Source organism: Dendropsophus ebraccatus, chromosome 1, assembly GCF_027789765.1.
Source record: "Dendropsophus ebraccatus isolate aDenEbr1 chromosome 1, aDenEbr1.pat, whole genome shotgun sequence".
Lineage (NCBI taxonomy): Eukaryota > Metazoa > Chordata > Amphibia > Anura > Hylidae > Dendropsophus > Dendropsophus ebraccatus.
The window spans coordinates 175,370,498-175,394,195 of NC_091454.1; the positions used below are offsets into that span (position 1 = coordinate 175,370,498).

At 40.4% G+C, this 23,698-nt stretch overlaps 1 protein-coding gene across 1 annotated transcript in view; it reads left to right on the forward strand.

Annotated features, from left to right (window-relative positions):
• The window catches only part of SLCO3A1 (solute carrier organic anion transporter family member 3A1), a 241,036-nt gene extending 231,098 nt beyond the window's left edge, over positions 1-9,938 (forward strand). Inside the window, exon 10 of the mRNA XM_069956689.1 lies at positions 8,774-9,938. Coding sequence (XP_069812790.1) covers positions 8,774-9,153 — 380 coding nt within the window. The 3' untranslated portion in view covers positions 9,154-9,938. The remainder of the gene's footprint in view (positions 1-8,773) is intronic.
• The last annotated feature ends 13,760 nt before the right edge of the window (positions 9,939-23,698 follow it).

A 23,698-nucleotide genomic window follows, 5' to 3' on the forward strand; every position in this document is an offset into this window, starting at 1 on the left:
TTAAGTGCAACAGGGGGCCCTTTAAGAGCGAAATGGGTCCCTTCAAGAATGAAATTGGTCCCTTTAAGAGCGATCTGGATCCCTTTAAGAGTGACCTGGGTCTCTATTAGAGTTATCTGGGTCCCTTGAAGAGCCAAATGGGTCCCATTAAGAGGCGACCTGGGTCCCTTTAAGAGCGACCTGGGTCCCTTTAAGAGCGACCTGGGTCCCTTTAAGAGCGAAATGGGTCACTTTAAGAACGACCTGGGTCCCTTTAAGAGCGAAGGGACCCACGTCGCTCTTAAAGCAACCCAGGTCGCTCCTAAAGGGACCTATGTCGCTCTTAAAGGTGCCGTAAGCCAAGTTGCTCTTAAAGGGATGGGACCCAAGTCGCTCTTAAAGGGACGGCACCCAGGATTAAAGTTAAAAGGAAGACACTGGTAAAGGGGCGCTCTTTTCAAGCACTATCTATTTCCCTGGAAATGCAGATCTAGTTTAATTGTGTAATATTTAAATGTAACCTCTGTACTGCGTATAAAAAAAAAAGTGCTGCGGATTCTTTTGGGGCTATACAAATAAATATAATTATTACACACATTTGTGCTCCTTGGCTTGCTATTGATAATGTTATCAATACTTGTCTGAGGAATGGTCTACCATACTGAATGCACAAGGGCATGCCATTCATCAACTTCCACTACTGGTAGCCTCCTTTGCAATTACCCAGCTGCGCATTCCCACTTAACCCCTTTCTCACCGGCCCTGGGGCAGTGCACTCAGCACAGCGAGTGGGGGTACAGAACAGTGTTCTTTACAGATCGCTACTTAGTGTGTCTGGCCCCAAAAGAGTCAAGTGGGAATACATTGGCAGGATACCTCTCCCTGGCAAACTGGGACTTCCCCCACCTCCCCATGTACTATACCTCCCAAACTAGGACTCCCCCACCTTCTTAAATACTATACCTCCCAACATTTGTTGAGAGCAAAAAGGGACATTTAAGGCAATGGTAACCATGCCCTCATAGCCATGCTATGTTCATAATGGGAGTCTATGAGAGGCGCGCGCTCCTGCTCTGTAGGCACTGAAGAATTAACATGTTCATTCTTCAGCGCGTACAGAGCAGCAGCGCGCCCCTCCCATAGACTCCCATTATGAGCGGGAGGCTAACGGCATTTCACGGCGGACAATTCCGTCGCGGAATTCCGCTAGCTTTGCTCAGTGGGAACGGGGCCGAAGAGTCTTCTCTAATCTTTGTTTCCTCCCCTATATAGTAATTAGGTCCCATCCAGTGACGGATTAAATGCACCCTGGGCCCCGGGCTGTCCACCCAACCTGCCCCTTCCCTTTTTTTATTCTTATCCAAGCAATAAAATAAATGTAAAACATTTGAAAATGTAAACATATAAAATGGTATATACTGTTACTGTATTACTTCATACAGAAAAATAAGTCACCATTAATGGGTAACATATAAAAAGGGTATCCTTATATCTACAAATATTACCGCCACACCATGACCATACCACCAACAACCATCACACCATACTGTTACTGTCCAAATCCTACATTCTGAGAACAAGAGTACTGCACAAAAAAAATCATACTTCCATCAAATGAACTGAAAGTAGTCACAAAATGACTATATGGTCAATCAGCCCCATGCCAGACTTCACGTCAGGCTTATTTCAGCATCGTTTTTTCATAGATTCTTAGTGGCATAGAGCACTGTTGCACCCCTGATAAATAATGTTCTCCTGAGTACAAAATATACAAAAACATCATTCAGGGACATCATTCGGGCGTCACTTTCTATTTCCTCTACATCTGGCCCAGACCAACACAACGTTTTCTTGCAGCTACAATTCATTCCTTCAGAACCTGCCAGACAAACATCTTAGGCTTCCACACATTTCTAGCAACCTCCTTCCCCTTTTCCTCTCCTATAGGATTCCTAACTGTAGTAATTCTGCTGTTTGGTGCACTAAAGTCAGTGCATAGTCCCCCATATAGCTATAATGTCCCCCTGCATATTCCCTCATATAGGTATAATGTCCGCCTGCATTGTCCCTCATATAGGTATAATGTCCCCCTGCATTGTCCCCTATATAGCTATAATCTCCCTCTGCATAGTCCCCCCATATAGGTATAATGCCCCCCTGCATTGTCCCCATATAGGTATAATGTCCCCCTGCATTGTCTCCCATATAGATATAATGTCCCCCTGCATTGCCCCCCCTATAGCTATAATCTTCCCCTGCATAGTCCCCCCATATAGATATAATGTCCCCCTGCATTGTCTCCCATAAAGGTATAATGTCCCCCTGCATTGCCCCCCTATAGCTATAATCTCCCCCTGCATAGTCCCCCCATATAGGTATAATGCCCCCCTGCATTGTCCCCCATATAGGTATAATGTCCCCCTGCATTGTCCCCCATATACTGTAGGTATAATGTCCCCCTGCATTGTCCCCCATATACTGTAGGTATAATGCCTTCCTGCATTGCCCCCCCTATAGCTATAATCCCCCCCCTGCATAGTCTCCCCATATAGGTATAATGTCCCCCTGCATATATCCTCATATAGGTATAATGTCCCCCTGCATAGTCCCCCCATGTACTGTAGGTATAATGTTTCCCTGCATAGTCCCCCCATATAGGTATAATGTCCCTCTGCATAGTCCCCCATATACTACTAATAGTGTCCCCTGCATTGTCCCCCATATAGGTATAATGTCCCCCTGCATATTCCCTCATATAGGTATAATCTCCCCCTGCATAGTCCCCCCATATAGGTATAATGTCCCCTTGCATATATCCTCATATAGGTATAATGTCCCCCTGCATATATCCTCATATAGGTATAATGTCCCCCTGCATAGTCCCCCCATATAGGTATAATGTCCCCCTACATAGTCCCGCCATAAAGGTATAATGTCCCCCTGCATAGTCCCCCCATATAGGTATAATGTCCCCCTACATAGTCCCCGCATATAGGTATATAGGTATAATGTCCCCCTGCATTGTCCCCCACAGACACCAGGGAATAGCACACCACAGCAACACATCACTCAGGGGCCCGTAAGTGATGTGCTGCCGTTTAACATCATGCACACTAATAATGTGGGCGGTGGTGGCGGCATGAGCCCCCCGGAGCCTTGGGCCCCGGGCGGCAGCCCAAACCGCCCACATTATAATCCGCCACTGGTCCCATCTGTGCCCCTATATAGTAGATAGCATCACCCAAGGGGAGTGGGACACATGAGGCCAACCTGGCAGGGCAGTACATCACTCCAAAATTGTGAATGTCCCGCCGTATCCTGGATATGCAGTATAAACAGTATCTGGGGAAAGGGAGGGAAGCATGATAAAGACTCCCCCAGACACTGTTCAGGGAGCCAAGACTTCGCTCCTGGGCACTCATGACCCTGCCCCTCATTCACTTGGATACCTGCTAATCCATCACCATAAACCCCGCAGGTTTTTACTTTTCTATTGCAGACCATAGATGGTCTTCACATCCTCCAGGGCAGCAGACAGAAGGGGGTAGTCCTTCAGCCTCTTCTCCGGGAAGGTAGTAGGCAGTCCTCACACCTCCTTGCTTCACTGGTGGAAAAGGGGAGCTGCTTGTGTTCTAAAGCCTGCTTCACTAATGAAGCAAGGAGCTGAACAGATGCTTCACGTCAGTCAGCGCAGCCTCCAGTGACCACTCCAACTCGTGAGCTTTCCCGGGCTACACAGAAAATGTTCTTTCACTAAGTTTGCTTAGTGACAAATATGTCCCTGGAGACACCTGCTACTTCCTCAATTTGCATAACATTACAGCTTGTACATCTAGGTGGTAGAATGTTAAGAAGTTTACTTTATTGAAAAAATGTTTATACAAAATAAGAGATTGAGTGGAAGTATACGGAAATGGAATTAATAAGTGAAGCATATAATGAAAGATATGGCACGCCGACACTCCTTCAATTTAATACAGCTCACAAGAAGCTCTTACATTAATAAAAGCTCAAAAAGTTAATTAAACTAAATTATAGCAAATAATATTAGTATAGTAATATTAGAACTAATTAAACAAGTGGGTCCAAAAAATAAACATTTCACATATTATTTCAAGGCTTTTTTGTAAATACACTATACAAGAGACTTCTTGAGACTTCTACGTATGATTGTTGTGGCTGGCAAATGACATAGTTGCATAGTTAATAGCCTATTAAGTTCAACCTATATCCCCACTGTTTTGATCCAGAGGAAGGGCAAAAATACCCAATGACAATTGCCCCATCACAGGGAGAAAAATGTGTTCCTGACTCCAATATGGCAATCTGAATAATTGCTGGATGAATGTCCTATCACATGAAATCTAATGCCAATAACTTGTAATATTATATTTTTCCAAGAAAAGCATCCAGGCTTCTCTTGAATTTGTTAAGGAAGAACATGAAGGGGATTTTAAAAGTCCAGTTTCCTAATTAAGAGAGGCTCCTTCTATGGCACATAGGGTTTTGATACAAATACTAGACACCATTAATCCATTCCTCATGGAATGCATGTAAATCAATTTCCTATAAATGGATAGAGGATAACTAGCCCAAAACCTAAGCCCAGCAATGGTCAGAAGCCCTGTAGAGAATAAATAGAGCTATGGCCACACATGCTCACTTCCATTCCACTAGTTCAGGCTTTTTGCATCTCCAGACAAATGAGATGATGTTCACTGTAATCTTGCCTTTTAAGGTTTTCTTAATATCAAGATATGGGACAGTTCGGGCGTACTTCAGCCAATCAGACCACAAGCTGGCATAAGCCTAAATTAAACTTTGTTCCAGAAATCAGGGGGCTTAGGATGCTTAATTGGGTACTTGACCAGTGGCAGGTAACCACCATGGTGGCAAGGCCATTACAGTCAGGAGGCTTGGCAGACGAGTCAGGACATGGGGTGAAGGTAGGCTGCAGGGAAAATCTATACATATTTAGCCTTGCTTGGGATTCTGGGTTAACACAGCAATAAAAAGTGTTGCCTGGAGCTTGTGGTGTCAGCAGGAGGAATAATAGAGCATATTTTTGTGAATGTCATTGAGCGTCACAGTTGTGCATCTGCCTCTTTCATTGGCTGGGCTTCTCCTTATACTAGAATATATTTGAGTTCAAGCCAGGTAGGGTATACTAAAAACCTACAACTCCAGCCAGCTACAGTATATGAGATTTTGTGTGTTTGGAGCATCATAGGGAGAAAGTGCCATCTTTCATAAGCAATTGCAGTATGAGTACTGAAGGTAGAAATTAGTGAGACTGAATCCAAATCACAAAGACTTAGTGAATATTAATGAGACTTGGCAGGCAAGACACCACGACTAGCTGCCATATCTGGCAGTTATGACAACTAGGTCACCTACTTCCAGCTTCACAAATGTACTCCCGGGACCTCCAATATTTAAAAGATTATGAACTGAATTTAGCTCCTTTATGAACAAAGGAATTCCTTAATTTTTCTACCTATCAAATACCTGTCTCATCAAGCTCCCTGAGGTTCTCCAACTTATGATCTGAATATCTGCTTTTTGATTCTTGCTAAAGGCAGTTTGACAAATAAATAGAAACAACACATTGACTGTTCAATGGACAATGTGAAAATTCTCCTTCTTTTCAGATTGGAAGCTTTACAAGTAATAATTATAAGGATAATAAATTGCATACCACCATGCACAGCTCCCCTCTAGTTTCCAATGCTAAGCCACAGGCAGGACAGTTTTAATAAGCTGACGTGGAGCTTGCTACTATTACACAATAGCTGAATTTCTGCAGGGGTATGCATATAACTAGTAAACATAAAGGCTTTTAGGAAATTAACCTGTATGGATAGCTGTAAAAGTGTCAGTAGTGCAAAAATTAATTGCCTGTATATTTAAGACACTGTGAATATTGAAGACAAGATCATGCAATGCTCAACATTATATGGTACATTTGTGATTTTTCATATTTTGGCTATGTTCAAAAAACGTCATTTTTGAGTAAAGAACAGACACTGATTGCAATGAAATCAGTGTCCGTTCTTTACTGCAGGGGCAGCATTGCATTGAAGTCACTGCAATGCCGCCCCCTGAGTTCACACAGCGTTATGTTTACAATGCTGTTATGTTCTAAAGAACGGGCGTTAAAATAATGGACCTGCCTGTTATTAAATAATAGCTGTTCACACAAATCAATAGTAAAAAAAAGAACATTCCTGCAGCCGATACCTCTGTATCGGCTGCAGGAACATCCTGAATGCAGCCCATCGGCGGGCAGTTGCTATGCAACGGATGCTGTTAAAGTGACTGTGTACTCACAATCTGATCCCCCCAAACCATCTGTACCTGGGGATAGCTGTTTTTAATCCAAGATCTGTCCTGCGGTCCATTTTGCAGGTAATGCAGTTATTGTCCTAAAAAAACAACTTTTAAACTTGCAGCCGGTGCCAAACGGGAGTATCTGTGTCCTATTTTTGCACCAGCATCCGTGCCTCCTCCCCTCCCTCCTCATCATTAGGAATGCTCCAGGCAGATTGTCTCCTATTCCCCACCTGTATCATCCCGGCACATGGGCTAGATCGTTAAGCACCTGTACAATGTTCAGCATGTTCCAGTGGCATTCCTAATGATGAAGAGGGTGGGGAGGAGGGACGGAGAGGTGGCGCAAAGTTAGGACACAGATACTCCCGCTTGGCAAGGGCTACAAGTTTAAAAGTTGTCTTTTAGGATAATAACTGCATCACCTGCCGAATTCAGCGGAATTCCGCAGCGGAGCTCATCGCTGTCAAGCATGACAGCTGCATTAAAATATCCTTTATAGCCCCACCCCTGGTCTCTAGAGGCTGGATCCCCCCGCGCGAGCTATGTGATTGCCGAGAGGGGATCCATTGTTCTGGCCGGGCCGGGTCTTAGTGTCGGAATTACGCTGATCCCGGCTTGGCAATCTGTAAATGTGGCCTGCTGCAGCCCAAAGTAATAGAGCGCTGATCTAACGAATCAGTGCTTTATTAAGTATACGGCACTGATCTTTATGAGAGATTAGTGTAGTTGTATTAGAAGTCCCCCTGGGGTACTTCTAATTAATATGTATGTAAAAAAAAAATATATATTAATAAAAAATCCCCTCCCCTAATAAAAGTTTTGAATTACCCCCCTTTTCCCTTTTTATAAATAAAAATAAATAAATAAATAAAAAATTGGTATTGCCACGTGCGTTAATGCCCAAACTATTACATTATTTAATTCCTGATCATGCATTGTAAATGGAATAAGCGCACAAAAATTCCAAAGTGGGAAATTGCGCAATTTTGGTTGCATCAAACCCCAAAAAATTGTAATAAAAAGGGATAAAAAAGTTGCATATATGCAATTTAGGTACCGATAGAAAGTACAGATCATGCTGCCAAAATGAGGCCTCACAAAGCCCCATAGACCAAAAAATAAAAGCGTTATAATGATGGTAATAGAGCAATTTTAATAAACATTTAGTGTTTTTAAAAGGTTTTTATTTTTTAAAAGCTGTCAAATAAAATAAAAGCTACGCCTATCATTTTAATCGTACCAACTCAATGAACAAAGATAACAAGTCAGTTTTACCATAGGGTGAATGGTGGGTGGGGGGGGGGGACACAAAACCACCCCAAATAAAAAAGTTATATTTTCAATTTTACTGCACATATAATTTGTTTCTGGTTTCACTGCATATTTTATGCAAAAATTAAGTCTGTCATTGCAAAGTGCAACTATTGTCGTAAAAAGTAAGGGCTCATTTGGGTCTGTAGGCGGAAAAATGCAAGCAAGATATGGCCTTTTAAACACAAGGAGGAAAAAACGCCAAAATGAAAATTAGCCCGGGAGGGAAGGGGTTAAGATTAGATGTGTTTCATGAAGCCAGAATCTTAATGGAAATACTGTGTCCATGATTTTCCAAGGTTCTAGGTTTATGTTTAATTTTTCTTCTTGTATGTGTAAGTGGAAAATCTTCTTTAGGCTATGTTCACACTACGTAAAAGTACGGATGTTGTTGCCATTGGCAACAACAGCCATACTTTGTACGCCTGTGAACACTGCCTGCATTTCTATGGGATCCCGGCTGGAGCGTATACACATCGTATACGCTCCGGCCGGGATCCCATGCGGACCAGCAAATAACTGACATGTCAATTTTCTGCAGCCGCAATTTAGTGAATTGTCACTGTCAGTGCACACAATGAAGCAAGCGGCTTAGAACACTGCGGCCAGAAAGATCATCCCGGCAGTACTGGCCGGGATGATTTTGGCAGAGGCCGGCTGTTCTGTGACCCGGCCGGGTCACAGAACGGCCGGTCGTTCACATAGTGGGAACATAGCCTAAGGGTGCGTTCACACTTACAGGATCTGCAGCTGATTTGATGGCCGAGATTTGCTTTTAATCTAATCTGGGCCATCAAATCTGCTGCGGACCTGCTGCAGATTCAAATAAGTGCCATCAAACCTGCTGCAGATCCTGTACGTGTGAACGCACCCTCGGGATGCGTTTACACGTACAGGATCTGCAGCAGATTTGATGGCCCAGATTTGATTTTTTTTTTAATCTGCAACTTAAAATCTGCGCTATCAAATTTGCTGCAGATTCGCTGCAGATCCTGTACGTATGAAGGCACCTTTAAGAAAAACCCTATTTTGTTCTTTTCAACACATCTAGTTTTGACATCAGAGATGCTGTATGTATAACACTGCTACCATCATAAATATATTTTTGATTAAATATCATTGTTTATGTATTGTTGTGTCTCTTTTACAGGATTTATACCTCCACCACTCATCTTTGGAGCTGGGATCGATTCCACGTGTCTGTTTTGGAGCACATTTTGCGGAGAACAGGGAGCTTGTGCTCTGTATGACAATGTTGCCTATAGATACCTTTATGTCAGCATTGCTATAACCCTGAAGTCCTTAGCTTTTATCCTTTATACCACATCATGGCAATGCCTGAGGAAAAACTATAAGAGATACATAAAAAATCATGAGGGAGGGCTTACAACAAGTGAATTTTTTTCATCAACATTGACCTTAGATAACCTTGGTCGAGACTCTATCTCCCAAAATAAAACTAACAGGACAAAATTCATCTATAACCTGGAAGACCATGAGTGGTGTGAAAACATGGAGTCTGTTTTATAGTAAAAGATGGGTGGACTGGCTATGTGTTGTCCACGAGAGATTCTTTATTTTTTAAAGGAAAACAAATATATATATATAAATATATAAATATAATTTGTTTCTTTTGCATTGGACATTGGATGGTACTTGGTTTATTGGCCTATAGAATGGTACATGGAGGGAAAGCAGACAGAGATGAAGCTGTTAGTTCTCAGGTCATCTGATCTTCCAGCATGTTGGAAACTGCAACGAGTCTCCTTGGCTTGTCTAATGGAGAGCCCAACAAGCTTACAAAAAGTAACTTGTAAATGGAAAAAAAAAAGATGGCAGGAGTCCAGCATTGAATTTTTTGGCATTATGCATTGCTGCATTCGGATTGATACAATTGCAACCCATTGGCTGGATAATGGCTGACCGCACCCTTCAAATACTCTCATCGCTGTGAATGGCAACCAGACCCAGGCTTTTCTAAATTCTAATAAACATTAAGACTTTCAAGACAATAAGAGAGAAAAAAAATCCATGTTCTTATTACTTTTACTTTTTTCTCCAGAAAATTGATTGAAATGTTACCTTGTACTGTCACCCAAGCTTGTATCCCATTAATAATGGTTCATAGATCGCTGTTCAGTAGAGCATGATTTTGGTCTTCCTTTGAAAGGGTTTGAGAATCCTTGCAATGAGCAGAAAAAGAATCCTCAAAGGAGTCTGTTTCATGCATTACTAAAGCGTGATCTTTGTGTTAGTGTCGGAGTCAAACAAGACATAGAATACAACTGCAAGCCGTGTCTTATGTACTAGCAACCCGCCCCCCCCCAAAAAAAAACAAAACAAAACAAAAAAAAACAACAGTACATTTTCATTACATGATGAGTCTACAGGATATGTCCTTTACCTACCCAGATATATTGGGGGTAAATTATAAAGGTACATTTGTTATACTTCAATATAATACCACATTGTTTTATCAGTTTCTTTTCTCTACATACACGGTAACTACACAATAGTAAGGAGGAAGAATGACATACTCTACGTATCTGTTTTCTTATCCTTTGTTGAAATTAGGTATCCTCCTTTATTATGTTTTTTTTCCCCAACCATTTTACAGAATTCGTACAAAATAATTATTCATAACCATCTATTTCCTATCTACTATTCAATAGAGGATTTTTATGGACCATTAATGTACTGCTGGGAGGAAACTGGGCCAATAAAGCAGCATGCTGTGCTTTTGGGATTCTCCAAAACTAAGATGCAAATGGATGGATCAGATGCCAACTGATACCAACGCTGAAATCTCATAAATATACTTTGGCTATGCGAATTTTTTTTATTATATGAATAAAAAAAGTATAACAATGCAAAAGTCAGCAGAGCCTTAAGAGGGATTAAGGGATAATTCTTTGATTGAGGATAGAGTACTTGTTACAGTTGACTTGTTCACCTGTTTTCATAAATGCCCCTTCTATATGTACCAAATACAATACAATGCAAAATTCTGCAATAATGGGAAACTGAGCACTTTAAATATGTTTACTTTCTCCATCCACTATTGCTTAAAATAGAGGCAAAGCTTTGCAGCCATTTTTCTTAAATGGGCTCTGTCTCATAAAACAACTTCTCTCCGTGCGATAGCCTATGTCATTCCCAACATAATTATAAATCACTTGAATTACCAAAAATTAATCTTTACCCAAGAAAAAACGTTTTAGGTGATTGGCCAGACAGCTAAATGAAAGGAAGTGCCTGTAAGTGAACTACTGGAAAGCTAACTAGTTAAAGAAAAGCAGAGGATTTTAATCTCTCTCAAAAATATGAGATGTAATAGAAATAAAATGACACACAATGTTTGCATAATATAGCAAAAATAAATAGAGAGACACATTGCTACATTTGGATTGCCCTTAAACAGTATTAATACGTTTTCAGAGTCATGTTCTGCAATAGATTTACATTACTTACATCATATATCCACTGATTTGTCTAATTTATTGGTACACTCAAGGGGGACATTTACCAAAATGCACCTGGAGCATACGCCACAGAAAAGGGGAAGATTCACCAGCCACATCCCCCACTCGCCTGATGGGTGGACAGAGGTTGAAGCGTGGCTTCTTGCCACATCCAATCACAGACGTAAATAATGGCAAAAAAATCTATACCTGCTCCCGAACAGGTATAGAGTTGTTCACAATGCCTGTGCTATTAGTAAATCAGTCTGGAAAACTAGGGGCGGGCTTCATTTAAGACTGGCGTACTCATACACCAGTCTTGATAAATGTCCACCTATGTCCACCCTAGTTCTGCCCTTCTTTCTAATTTTCTAACAGACCTTCCTCATTGGACTGTTGTTAGGTTTTGTAGAAGGTGATGAGATTTGCATTATCCCAGTAACCAAAATGTCAGTGTACTTTTATAAAAACAAATTCTTTGCATAACCAAAGACGACATTTTCTGCATTTGCTAATAGTATCAGGAGAGAAGTAACATGATGATTAAAAATTACCAGCACTCATTGAATAGTGCAATAAAGGGACATGGCTGCTCTGTTAAGCCTTACTTTGGTAATATGGGCAATAATAATACATGAAATAAGGCATTGGTGGTATGAGAGATTATATTTCTGAATATAATATAAACTGTTCTCCAGTAAGTGGTGTGTTTCCATAGATAATACATGTGACTGTCTTGGAGTTTGTGAAAGAATTCCATGTAGTAATTGTAAAAGAAAACTGTACTGTACATTTACATTTCTGCTGCCTTGTGATGAGATCCATTAAAAAAAAAAAAACATTTGTAGTTACACCCTAAATTTTGCTGTCACCACTGAGCAACAAAAGCTTATTGTTAAAGTCTTTCTGCTCATCTTCATATAATTATTATGGGTAGTGTTGGATGGATGCTGGCATGTGCACTTTTTGCAGTAAATGGGCATTGGATGGCTTATAAGATTATCTCTCCTCACTCATCTCCTTGCTCTCCAACTCCTCCTTCTCATGCTTGATTGGCATTTTGGAGCTGAGCCCTGGAAGCCAAGCCCTGTCTCCAACTTTTTGCAATACAGGATTCAGACTGCCATGGACAAGCAGAATTATCAGCACCAAAATGCTCCGAGTTGGGTAAACTTTTACTAGATGCGTTTAGAGCAATGGAAGCTGCTAAACTGCCGGCCGCCTGAAACGCCTGGTATTGGCTGCAGGAACGTCATTTTTAACCATTCACTTCAATGCCGCTGCACTTTGCATTGTGTGAACAGCTATTATTTCCAGACACTGTTCACTGAACAGCATCCTGAAATAATAGGCATGTACAATATTTTAACGCCCGTTCAATGCAATGCTGCTCCTACATGTGAACCTAGCCTTACTGTTTTCATAGCAGTCCAGTGCCAGTATTTCTGCTGATCTATTTCAGTCTGTATTCTGTTTGGCAAAGCTTTCAGAATGCACAACATAGGTTTTGGGGTCGGATTCGAAGATAGGGCTTAGCGCTGCATCAATCAAGCATGGGAGGGAGGGTAGTTAGGAGGTGAGTGATTCTACATCACTTGAGCAGCTCAGCCATGCCTCCTGGACACTTACGGCTGTAAATAATAGATCACGGTCTCCAGCAGCAAGTCTCAGGTTAAAATTCACTTTCCAGCACCTATCCAGCATTACCCATAGTCTCTCATATGAAAATGAGCTGAAAGACTCCCTTTATCTAATTGTAATAGGTTACATGTGAATCACTCTGTAAAATCGTCCTTTTCAGCTAGTTATGGGAGCTAAATGACCCGATAGATAGATAGATAGATAGATAGATAGATAGATAGATAGATAGATAGAAACTATGCTCTTCTGGGATCATAGCCTGTAGCTTTGTCCTCTTCATTGACGTAAGCTACACTTGACTCCTTTTGTAACTACAATGCAGTCAACTGTACATTGAAGTTCATAGAGTGCTGCTGCTGCTGATGTGAATCCCAACCTATGAAACATTTATCACAAATGATGTGGAACCACCATAAATTGTACAGAATGGTATTACCCCTTTAAAAAGATACTGTCACCTGTGCAAACATGGGCTTCTGCACAATTCAGATTTATCACTGGTTAGTTTACAGTTAGCTGTAGAAAAAAAAGAGTCCTTGGCTGTAATCCTTGTGACGTCACATGAGTGGAGGTGGTGGTGGTGGGGGTGGTGTTGCTAGTGAAGCAAGCACTGGACCAAGGCAGGGAGAAGGAAATTCAAGAAGCCCGTCTCAGTGACACTGTCCACCAGTAATTATTATTTTTTTTTTTCAAGCTAAAGAAGCCACAGAGATAACTAACAAAAGTAAACTGCAATGTGTAACAGCCGCTGGTGTGGTTGTGGCTGCTGCTAATGTCACCTATGTTCGCATGGGTGACTTTGTGGCTTTAAGCATTTTTGGTCGCATCGAATCCATAAAAATTTAAATACTAAGCAATCAAACAGTCGCATATGCGCAATCAAGGTATCAACAGAAAGTACACATCATGGCTCAAAAAATGACACCTCATGCAGCCCCATAGACCAAAGGATAAAAGCGCTATAAGCCTGGGAATGGAGCGATTTTAAGGAACATATATTTGTTAACAATGGTTTGAATTTTTTACAGGCCATCCGATAATATAAAAGTTATAAATGTTACATATCGTTGTAATCATAACAACTTGAGGAACATAAAGAACAAGTCAGTTTTACCCCAGGGTGAACGGCATAAAAACAAATACCCCCAAAATAAACAAAATGCGTTTTGTTTTTTGTTTTTTCAATTTCACCACACATTTATTTTTTTCTGGTTTTGAAGTGTACTTTATGAAAAATTGCAGCCTGTCATTGCAAAGTACAATTAGTGGTGCAAAAAAATAAGGGCTCATGTGGGGTTCTAGGTGAAAAAAAAGCAACTGCTGTGGCCTGTTAAGCACAAGGAGGAAAAAAATTGGCTCTGTCTTCAAAGGGTTACTGATCGGTGAAGGTCTAAATACTCATATTAATGGTGTTAGCTAATAATCCTCTCCCTCAGTTTACTAACAGCCCCCATTAACTATTCTAAATCTTGGTACCATACTGGTAATCTCTACCATAAGGCAGCAGAAATCATATCGGAGCTACACAACAAATCTAAAAATGAACTGTGTTCATTTTTAAGAATTTCAATATAACCACCGCTGACCTACTTGATAGCTAGAAATGTGTTGTTGTACATTGCCTAAAATTTCTGGCGTGGATTATTCAATTCCCAAACATATATTTGATAAATTATAATGTGTGTGAATGGACCCAGAGAGGCGTTCTCCTGTAAAAACAGCAATAATGTATATTTATTTTGTTCTGAATTGTGACTGGTAAAGTATGTGTATTGTGTGACTGTAACAGTTATTCCGAAGAAGCTGTGCAAAAAATCAAGTCTCTTTTTTCTCCTTAACCCCCATAATATTTTTTTTTCTATACAAGAAATCCAAGGTGATTACAATTCTTTTGTCAACTTATTTTTTGGATACATCTGTAAGTGCATGTGATGAAAGCACTTCCAATACAGTTCAGATTCCGGGTGCTCCCTCGTATTTCTCGGATTGTATGTTGAAAACTGGGAAATTCAAGTGGATCTGGAGCGGCATTCCAACCGAAGGGGATCTGACAATGGTTAAAAGGCCATATTTTATAATTTATGGAAAAAAAATATTGAGATTATTGTTTATTTTTATGTTGGAACAAGATATGACTTGACATTTTTATTTGCAAAATGTTTTTATATGTTCTCAGATGCCATTTTTAATTCTTTTGTATTCATTTCATACATCAGATACATATCTTGTTTCCTGCAACAAATATTTTCTTGCATATTTCTAACTTATAAAATCATAAAGTGATACACGGTTTCTATTGTTTATTTCACATTCTTTTTCATACAGTTTTATTTGAAAGTAAGGACTAGAGATCAGCAAGCTTCCTGTAAGGTGACTAATCTCTTCTAAGGACTATAGCTATTTTGCAATTATCATTATGTCTGGAAGTGTAACTGGCTGTTAAGCATCTCATAAACCATGTTTACTGTGTCCCATATGTGGATTTAGAATACTTAAGCACATACATACAGCCTAATGGAATAATGGCAAGCACAAGTGGAGATTATTGCGTTCACAGTACTGGCAAAAAGTTAATAAACTCTTACACTACCAGGTGCTTGAAGTTGAGTCAAAAATAAATTCTTTAGATTGTCTCCTATAACAATAAAGGATCACAGGAATATTCTCTACTATGTTTATTATAAAGGTGTATATTGGATGTGACTATTATATGAACTATATAAATAATGCATCCACCATCCTGTAATCTACAAATGATGCATGTATTATTGTACCTTCCATGCTACCCAATGACCCCCCTCCCCCACCCCTCCACAAGCCACAGAATGGAGTGTTCCAGCACAGTTCTCTGTACATGTGGCTGAACTTGATACTGACTTTCAGTCACATTCATTCTTGTGATAGGTAGGATTTCTAGGAGATGGGCACACACTGATCAAGCAAATTGGTCTACTCTAAATGTAGGCTTTCAATATTTTACTCTTAGAAAAACCCTTCAAAACTGAGGAAGCATCGCATAGTAAAGTAACAATGTGAAAGTTATAATTTGACAGCCTTAGGCTATGTTCACTCATTGTATAACACCATCCGTTGCATAGAAATGGACAGTGTTATACTGCCGGCCACCAGGTGGCATTCAAGACATTCCTGCAGCCGGTACTGTGGTACCATTGGGTGTACCTGCAAATCAATTAAATATTCACTACAATGTAAAGTATGGTGAACAGCACCTGGAAATAATGGGCATGTTCATCATTTTAACGCCCATTCTAAACAACGGGGGTTAAAACAAAGATTTTGGAACACAGCGGGCGGCATTGCATTGAATTCAATGCAATGCCGCTGCTGCTGCGGAAAAGAATGGATGCTGATTTTATTTCAATCAGCATCCTTTTTTTCTTTTTCTTTTTTTTTAAAGACAATGTGTTAACATAGCCTTATAGCTACTAGTTTGGCAACCAAAACATGAGTGATCAACTGGGACACTGGACAAGTAAGTAAACAAACAAACAAACAAACAAACAAACATAAGACTGACTCTTGTTATATTTATGTTTTTTTTTTCTCTTACATCTTAAAGCGGAACTGTCAATTCAGGGTCATTTTTTTTAAAACATTAAATATCAACACTTCAAGCGATTTTAAGAAACTTTGTAATAGGTTTTATAAACTAAAAAGAGTTTCCTTCTGGACTGAAAAAGCAATCTCCCAGCCCCCCCCCCCCCCCCCCCCACTTCAGAAGCAGCAGGATTTCTGTGTCCAATATGTGGCTATGGAGAGGGGAGGGGCTGTTAGGAGTGACTGAGCACGGAGCAGTCCTGCAAAGCACAACACCCTGCAATCTTCTCTCAGTAAGTTCATAGATAAGCACTGACCTTTCTGACCCCAGAATCCTGCGGTTTAGGTGCCCAGTCTACAAACAGCTGACCTTCATGTCACGTCTTCCTGCTCCCTCATCTCCCTGGCCCCTCCCCCCTACATAAGGATAGAATGGATAGAGCAGAAACTGTCTTCACTGGCTTCTCTGTAATGAAGACGTGTTTGCCTGATAATGCACAGATAAGAAGTCAGGGGGGGGGAGGCTGGGAAATTGCTTCTTGAGAACAGAAGGAGGCTTTTTTGGCTGATAAAACCTATAACAGTTTCTTAAAATCGCTTATACTACTGATTTCTGCAATAAAAAAAAAAATATGACAGTTACGCTTTAAGCTTTGGATAAAAAAACAACCTCATTTGAACTCAGAGTTTATGAGTTTACAGCCTTAGAGATTTCACTCCAACGTATTCTGTGTCAGCGCTGTAGCTTGCCTTGCTCTTCCCAAGACACGCACTTCAAATTAGTCAACTATAAATATATAAAATAAACCTTCTGGCCAAAATAAAATACTTATTGTATGTGACTGTCTCCCTTTCTATAGCCATACTGTATAACGAGAGGAAAGGTTACTGTTCCGGTAAAAACCTGAAAAGTATCTTTACAATATTACTGTATTACATGCATAAATAAAGAGTCTTTTGATTTAGAGTATTGAACAGAGGGATAAAAATTAAGATTTTATTGTTTATCTGACATAAACCATAATAGCAGACATGATATTGCTGGGTTTGTAAAATATAAAAAAACATTTTGTTTTATTTATACCAGTTATACCTTTTTTTCTGTTTCTTTTTTTATTATTACTATTTACTAGTCTCTAGATTCTAACTACTTCTAATAGTCTCTGGGACCAGCTAGGTGTTAAAACATGCACAGGCAAAGCAATAACTACATTGCCAAAGGCTGTATCTTTTCTGCTTTCAGGTGTTACCTTAGTAACTCTCTTCACAATCCCAAAATATGAGATTCTTCAAAGGAAAAGAACTTGAAAGAATAAGGGTTGGTAGAAATCTTAGAGTAAAAAAAAAAAATCTTAGAGCCCAACCCCAGGCACAGTATTTAGAGGCTTTATTTCCACACAGTGATTCTAGTGCCCATGTACTATGTACTGTAGAAAAGATCCTCAGATTTATATACTGTATTGTAAATGTATCCATAGACCACATAACCTATAAAAGACGTCCATTCTAATGATATACACACAATTTTCTTGTTTTATAGTGTTCTCTACAGGTTTTTTTTTTTACATGTGACCCTATACATGACAGATGCCAAATGCCTTCAGTCATAAGTGAACTTCAAAGAGATAGCCTCTAATGTTAAAGGTCCAACAGACACTGTTAGATGCAGTGGAAAATTGTCTAATTTAAGCCAGACAAACATTAGATGCCAACAGGATCCAATGATAATTTAATGTGTATCAGGTCAGTCTTAGGGCCCTATTCCACAGTAACGATAATCGGCCGAATCGATTATAGCTCAGTGAAATAGAGAGAACGATCAGACGATGATCGTGTCATCGGCTGATCGTTCATTTAGGGCCAGACCTAAAATCATCGTTCCCCCACCGCGCATCGCTACGGTTGAATAGCGGTGTACGGCGGGCGACCGACGATTTGAGAAGCAGCAGCAGCATACATTACCTGTCAGGGCTTCTCCTCTGCTCTGTCTTCCTCCCTGGGTCCCGCGCGCTCTAGCTTCAGAATGGCCTGTCAGCTGACGGAGCGCTCAGCCAATCACAGGCCGGGACCCCCGCGGCCATTCTGAAGCTAGAGCGCGCGGGACCTGGTGAGGAAAACGGAGCGGAGAAGAAGACCTGACAGGTAATGTATGCTGAAAAGGCTGCAAGGACATTGGTAATGATGTCCCTGCAGCCCTCGCTCAACAGTCATTGGGCCGTGGAATAGGCCCAGTAAACGAGCGGTGATCTAGCAGATCGGCGCTCGTTTACATTGTTGATCGGGCCCTCCTCGGCCCGTGAAATAGTACCCTTAGTGTCCCTAGTTATCTACCTATAGGAAAGAGAAGAATGCATGATTGTTTGTTCAAGCAAGAGATAAGGGGAGACAGATGTGTCAAGAAAAAGCTTATTCCCTTCTTCCCTCTACCAATTAAAATGCATGTTAGGATACATAATATCTTCTAGCAGCCAAATTAAAGGGGGATTCCAGTATCAGAAACCCCAAGACATATAACTTACTAGTGTTGTCACGAATTGTATTGGCATCAGTATTCTTGGAAGTTATGGAGTCCTTCACAAGACCACTGAGTTGTGTGTTGTTTCCCGAAAGAAATTCTTTCAGTCGAATGTGATGAATCTGCGACACTAGTATTTAACACAGCATTAATTATTCTAACAAGGTGAAATATCCGGGCAGGTAGAAATCCAATGTGTCTGCAATGAAATAAGGAACTAACACAAAAGGCAGCGGCATCCTAATGCTACGATATATGCTTACACATGAGTAAATTTACAGCAGCTTTAGAAACAGAGAGAGAAGATCAGCAGATATTTTACTATTTTTAAAACAGTAAAAAAAATTTCCAAAAAATATTTTGACACCTTAAGCCATTTTATTTTCAACTTATGTGGCTTTTTGGGCTCATTTTTTGCAATGCAATGTATAGTTTTTATTGGTACCATATTGGTATTATATCAGACAATGTTGCACACTATAATACCAAATATATTTATTTTTACAAATTTTACTTATAAACTAGGAAAGGGAGACAATTTCAACTTTTCTTGGGGGTAGAGGCTTGGTAATATTTTTAAATATATACAGCATAGCAATATAAGTGGCATAGCATTGATCAGTATTAACTGTGCTCTTCTCATAGGGTCTGCCTATATGCAGATTGACGATTGAACCACCCTGAGGTAGGTATTATACCTCCTGTAAGAAAACCTTTTGGCCCGTGACAGTTACCACTGCTGTCACTGACATTTAAACACGATGGAGAAGACTATGAGTATGCCGGTCTTAGACCCCACCCCCTTTCCCCTAATTGCATTCACTAAGAGGCACACACCTCTTACTGAATCCTGCTAGCTGTGCTCCAAACCCTACACCTTGCGTACCAGCTTCCAGGAGGTGTAGACTTGGATCGCGCCTCCTCTCTGTTTTGTAGTGCCCCTGAGCCCCCCCCCCCCCTTGCCTACCTGTTGGATGAGCGGGGGATACAACCAGGGAGGAGGGGAGAATCTGCGCATCTCCTTGGCCTCCACCCCTGCTTTAACTTTGATAAACGTCTTCCAATGATCGCTACTGAGCTTGCATTTAATTACTCCTGAGCTCACTTCATAGTGTAACAGCAGGGAGAAGCGTACACGTAAATGTACAGCAAATGTTGGAAAAGGGGTTAAAATGTGCACTTCATTTCACCGGATTTAAGCAGGACATCCTAGTTCTTTATCATTATGTTAATAAAACTGATATCCAAAGCTCTCATAGCACTATTTTACTTTTACACCTTTATTGTCTGTTACCTAAACTTAAAGAAATTGCTGTAAGTGAGATGGTGATGTCTTATATGTATTATGTCCATGTCTTATGAGGACAAGTTTTATTAATTATTAACCAGTCCTTCAGCCATCACACTCACTAATATTTTCTAGTATTCCATATACAGTACACAATTGGTTGCATACATGCTTCGGTGTCATTGGGGGAAATATCAGTTTAGCAACATAATAGCCTACCATCCAGGTACAAACAGCTCCACTAAGGTGCAGTCACATGCAACTTTATTTGCCAAATCTGTCAGTCAGGGTTGAAGTTGAAACAAGTAACAACTGTTACGACCCTTTTCATCTCCTAATTAGCCAGATGTGACCATCATGACAGAAATTTCTATGTACGTTTGGGGAGTATACTAAACCACCAACGTTTTTATTCCATTTATTTTTACTCTAATATGTCTTGGTTTCAGCAACTAATCCTTTATACAGTGCAGGAATATGGACCATACATATATATATAGTCTGTCCACTGCTTTTAGAGCAGAGTGGTGGTCGGTAACCTAGAAAACAAGCTGTGAACAATGGCAATGAAAGAGCCAGGAATTTTTCCTGAAAGACATGAGGTGACTGGCCACCATTTGACCCCACATCTAAACGTGGATGAAGTTGGACCATTGAGAAACAACTTCTGAATGATGATTAAGCTATTTATATGGTAAAAAAATAATATATAAAACATGATGAAATTTGTTTGATCATTGGATGTGGTTTATAAGAACAAAAATTACCTATCAGGTTATGTTCACAAAACGTATCTTTTTGTAAAAGTACGGCCGTTGTTGCAATTGGCAACAACGGCCGTACTTTTTACAAAGAGATATGTTTCTTAGTCTTTTATGGTATCCCGTCCAGAGCGTATACACATAGTATACACTCCGGCCAGGATCTCTCGCGGCGCCGCAAACAACTGACATGTCAGTTTCTTTGCGTCCGCTATTCATTGAATAGCAGCCGTAGAAAACCATGTCATTGCACACTATGAAGCGAGCGTATCCGGACGCTCGCTCCATAGCGTGCAGTGGAGAGTTCTGATGCGGGCGTGCAGGGATGCACCAGCATCAGAACTCTGCGGGGCTAAAGATCATCCGGCCGGTACTGCAGTATCGGACGGGATGACCTTTTCAGAGACCGGCCGTTCTGTGATCCGGCCAGGTCACGAAACAGCCGGTCTCTTATGTTTTGTGAACATAGCCTCAGTCTGCTCATGTTTCAGTTCTGTTTACAGATAAGGTTAGTCATCGCAACTACCTGAACAGAATCTGACTCCAGCTCTACGATATTGCAGGACTGGGGTCAAGTAATTACCTGTCAGGACTGGCAAGCACAGACAGGACTTGCCTCGGTCGACCCTAAACGGTCGCGGACAACCACAAAGGCGTTCCCTATGCTGCGTAAGTGAAACACAGAACAAGACGGACAGACAAACACAATAACGAATAGTGGAACAATCTGGGTCAAACCACACGGGCAACGCAGTACAAAATCAGTAACACAAGGGATAGTCAAAAGTCAGGCGGAGGTCAGAACACGAGTAAGTCAGGCAGAAGGAATTAGGACGGGGTTCGCAGGAATAGGACAGGGGGAGCTGGGATCAGAATGAACTAATAGCCAGCGATTACCAACTGGCTTTAACTTTACTTTATACTGGATCAGGAGCCCGGACCAGACACTGATTGGTCCGGTCTCCTGATTTCAGTGGCAATGCAGCTGCGGCGCTGCAGGCTGAGTGGCAGAGCGATCTGTCACTTAGCCTGCACGGGAGCCGCATTAGCTGTGCCGGCCGGCCGGCTGACTGTCACGTGAGACCGTGGCGTCCCTGGTTACTAGCCTGAAGAAGACGCCGCAAGAGCCAGGTCAGGGGAGTTTCTGACATTACCGCTCTGGATAGTTCATTGCCATGATGCACCTTGGTAGAAAATTTCATATCCTATTAGATATTGTTAGGTGGCTTTCCTTATCCTTAGATCCATGCAAACAATTTACACCAACTAAACACAGACGTGAAGAAATCAGAACGGTCCATGACCAAGATAACCACTGCTACATGTACGGTGCTAAAGACAATGTTAGCACCTCGTAAAAAAAGTGTAAATGGTATGTTGGTGCAAATCTGTGACTACAATGAAAAGATAAACAGGTACAAAATACAGCGGCATACTGCTGGTGCTCAGGTGATATCTATCTATCTATCTATCTATCTATCTATCTATCTATCTATCTATCTGCATTACTGCTATATTTACTCTTCATTTATATTTGCCCTCCCTGTGATCTGGCCCTGCTCATAAAGTAAATGTGTATGATATAAATACACTATGTAAATTTAGTCAAAATGCAACTAGCTTGATTGTTGTTCTACATATGAAATATTTTCTCTCATCATAATCAAAAGTTAATGACAGGTAAATAGCATTTTGGCACAACCTAAATGGGAATAGGAGTTACCCAATTTAAAAAGGGTAATAGTTTACTTATTTACTTTACCTCTTACAGATGCAATGATTCTGCTGAGATAATTATATACAATTATGCATCTCGTAACATTTGCACACTCACTTCATGCTCAAAAAGGAGCAAAATCTAGGAAACAGTGGTGCCAAATTCACAATGTTATGGGACCCATATAACAATGACAGTAGGAATTTTTATTTTGTAAGGAAAAAAAAATAAAATGTTACATTTTTGCAGACTTTGCTCATGCTCTCAGTGTTGTAAAAGATATATATATATATATATATATATATATATATATATATATATATATGCCAAATTTCAAGAAGATTGGATAATATTTAGAGGTACACTTTGCACACTTTGATCACTTTTATCTATATCTATTTATCTATCTATTTATAAATCTATGTTTATCTATATACATTTTGTTAGGCTCATATACAGTGATCCCTCAACTTACAGTACAATGACCTCAGGATACAATATTTTCAACATACAATGTTATTTTTTGGACCATGGTAATTTCAAACCAGACTAAACATAAAATGCTACAGTAAGTCAAGACCTGCAGCACATGTGAATAAGTAGATAATCGACCATTTTAACAGTAAAATTCCAGTATTAGTGAAGTGCCTGCAATGATTGGTGGGTAGTATCTTCTCTATACAGTATAGTGTTATACTAAATCTCCTGTACTGCGCTTTACCTGTGCCAGGATGAGTTGCTCCTTTGGGCACCAGGTGAGGGCGACTTAATTTTATTTTTCTATGACACTGCCGGAATGAAACAGGACCCTAAAAAAACAGTCTTCTACATAGAAGTTACTTCCAGTATCTCTTTCTGACTGTTGTATGTAAGAACTTGCTTAATCCTTTTTTTTTCAATTTGGGATGATATTTTGGCTTCAGAACCAATTACCAGCTGACCCAGATGCAGACGTAAAAAAAAAAAAAAAAAAAAGTGCTCTCACAGCTGCTAAGAGACACCTTTGGTACCTATCAGAAACAAACATAGGACTGGCTTTTTTGGTCGATCGAATTACTCTGTCTGGTACTTTTTATTACTCAGTCGGTTAAGGAAAATCTGATTAATAATTTAGAAATCAAACCTGAAAAGAGG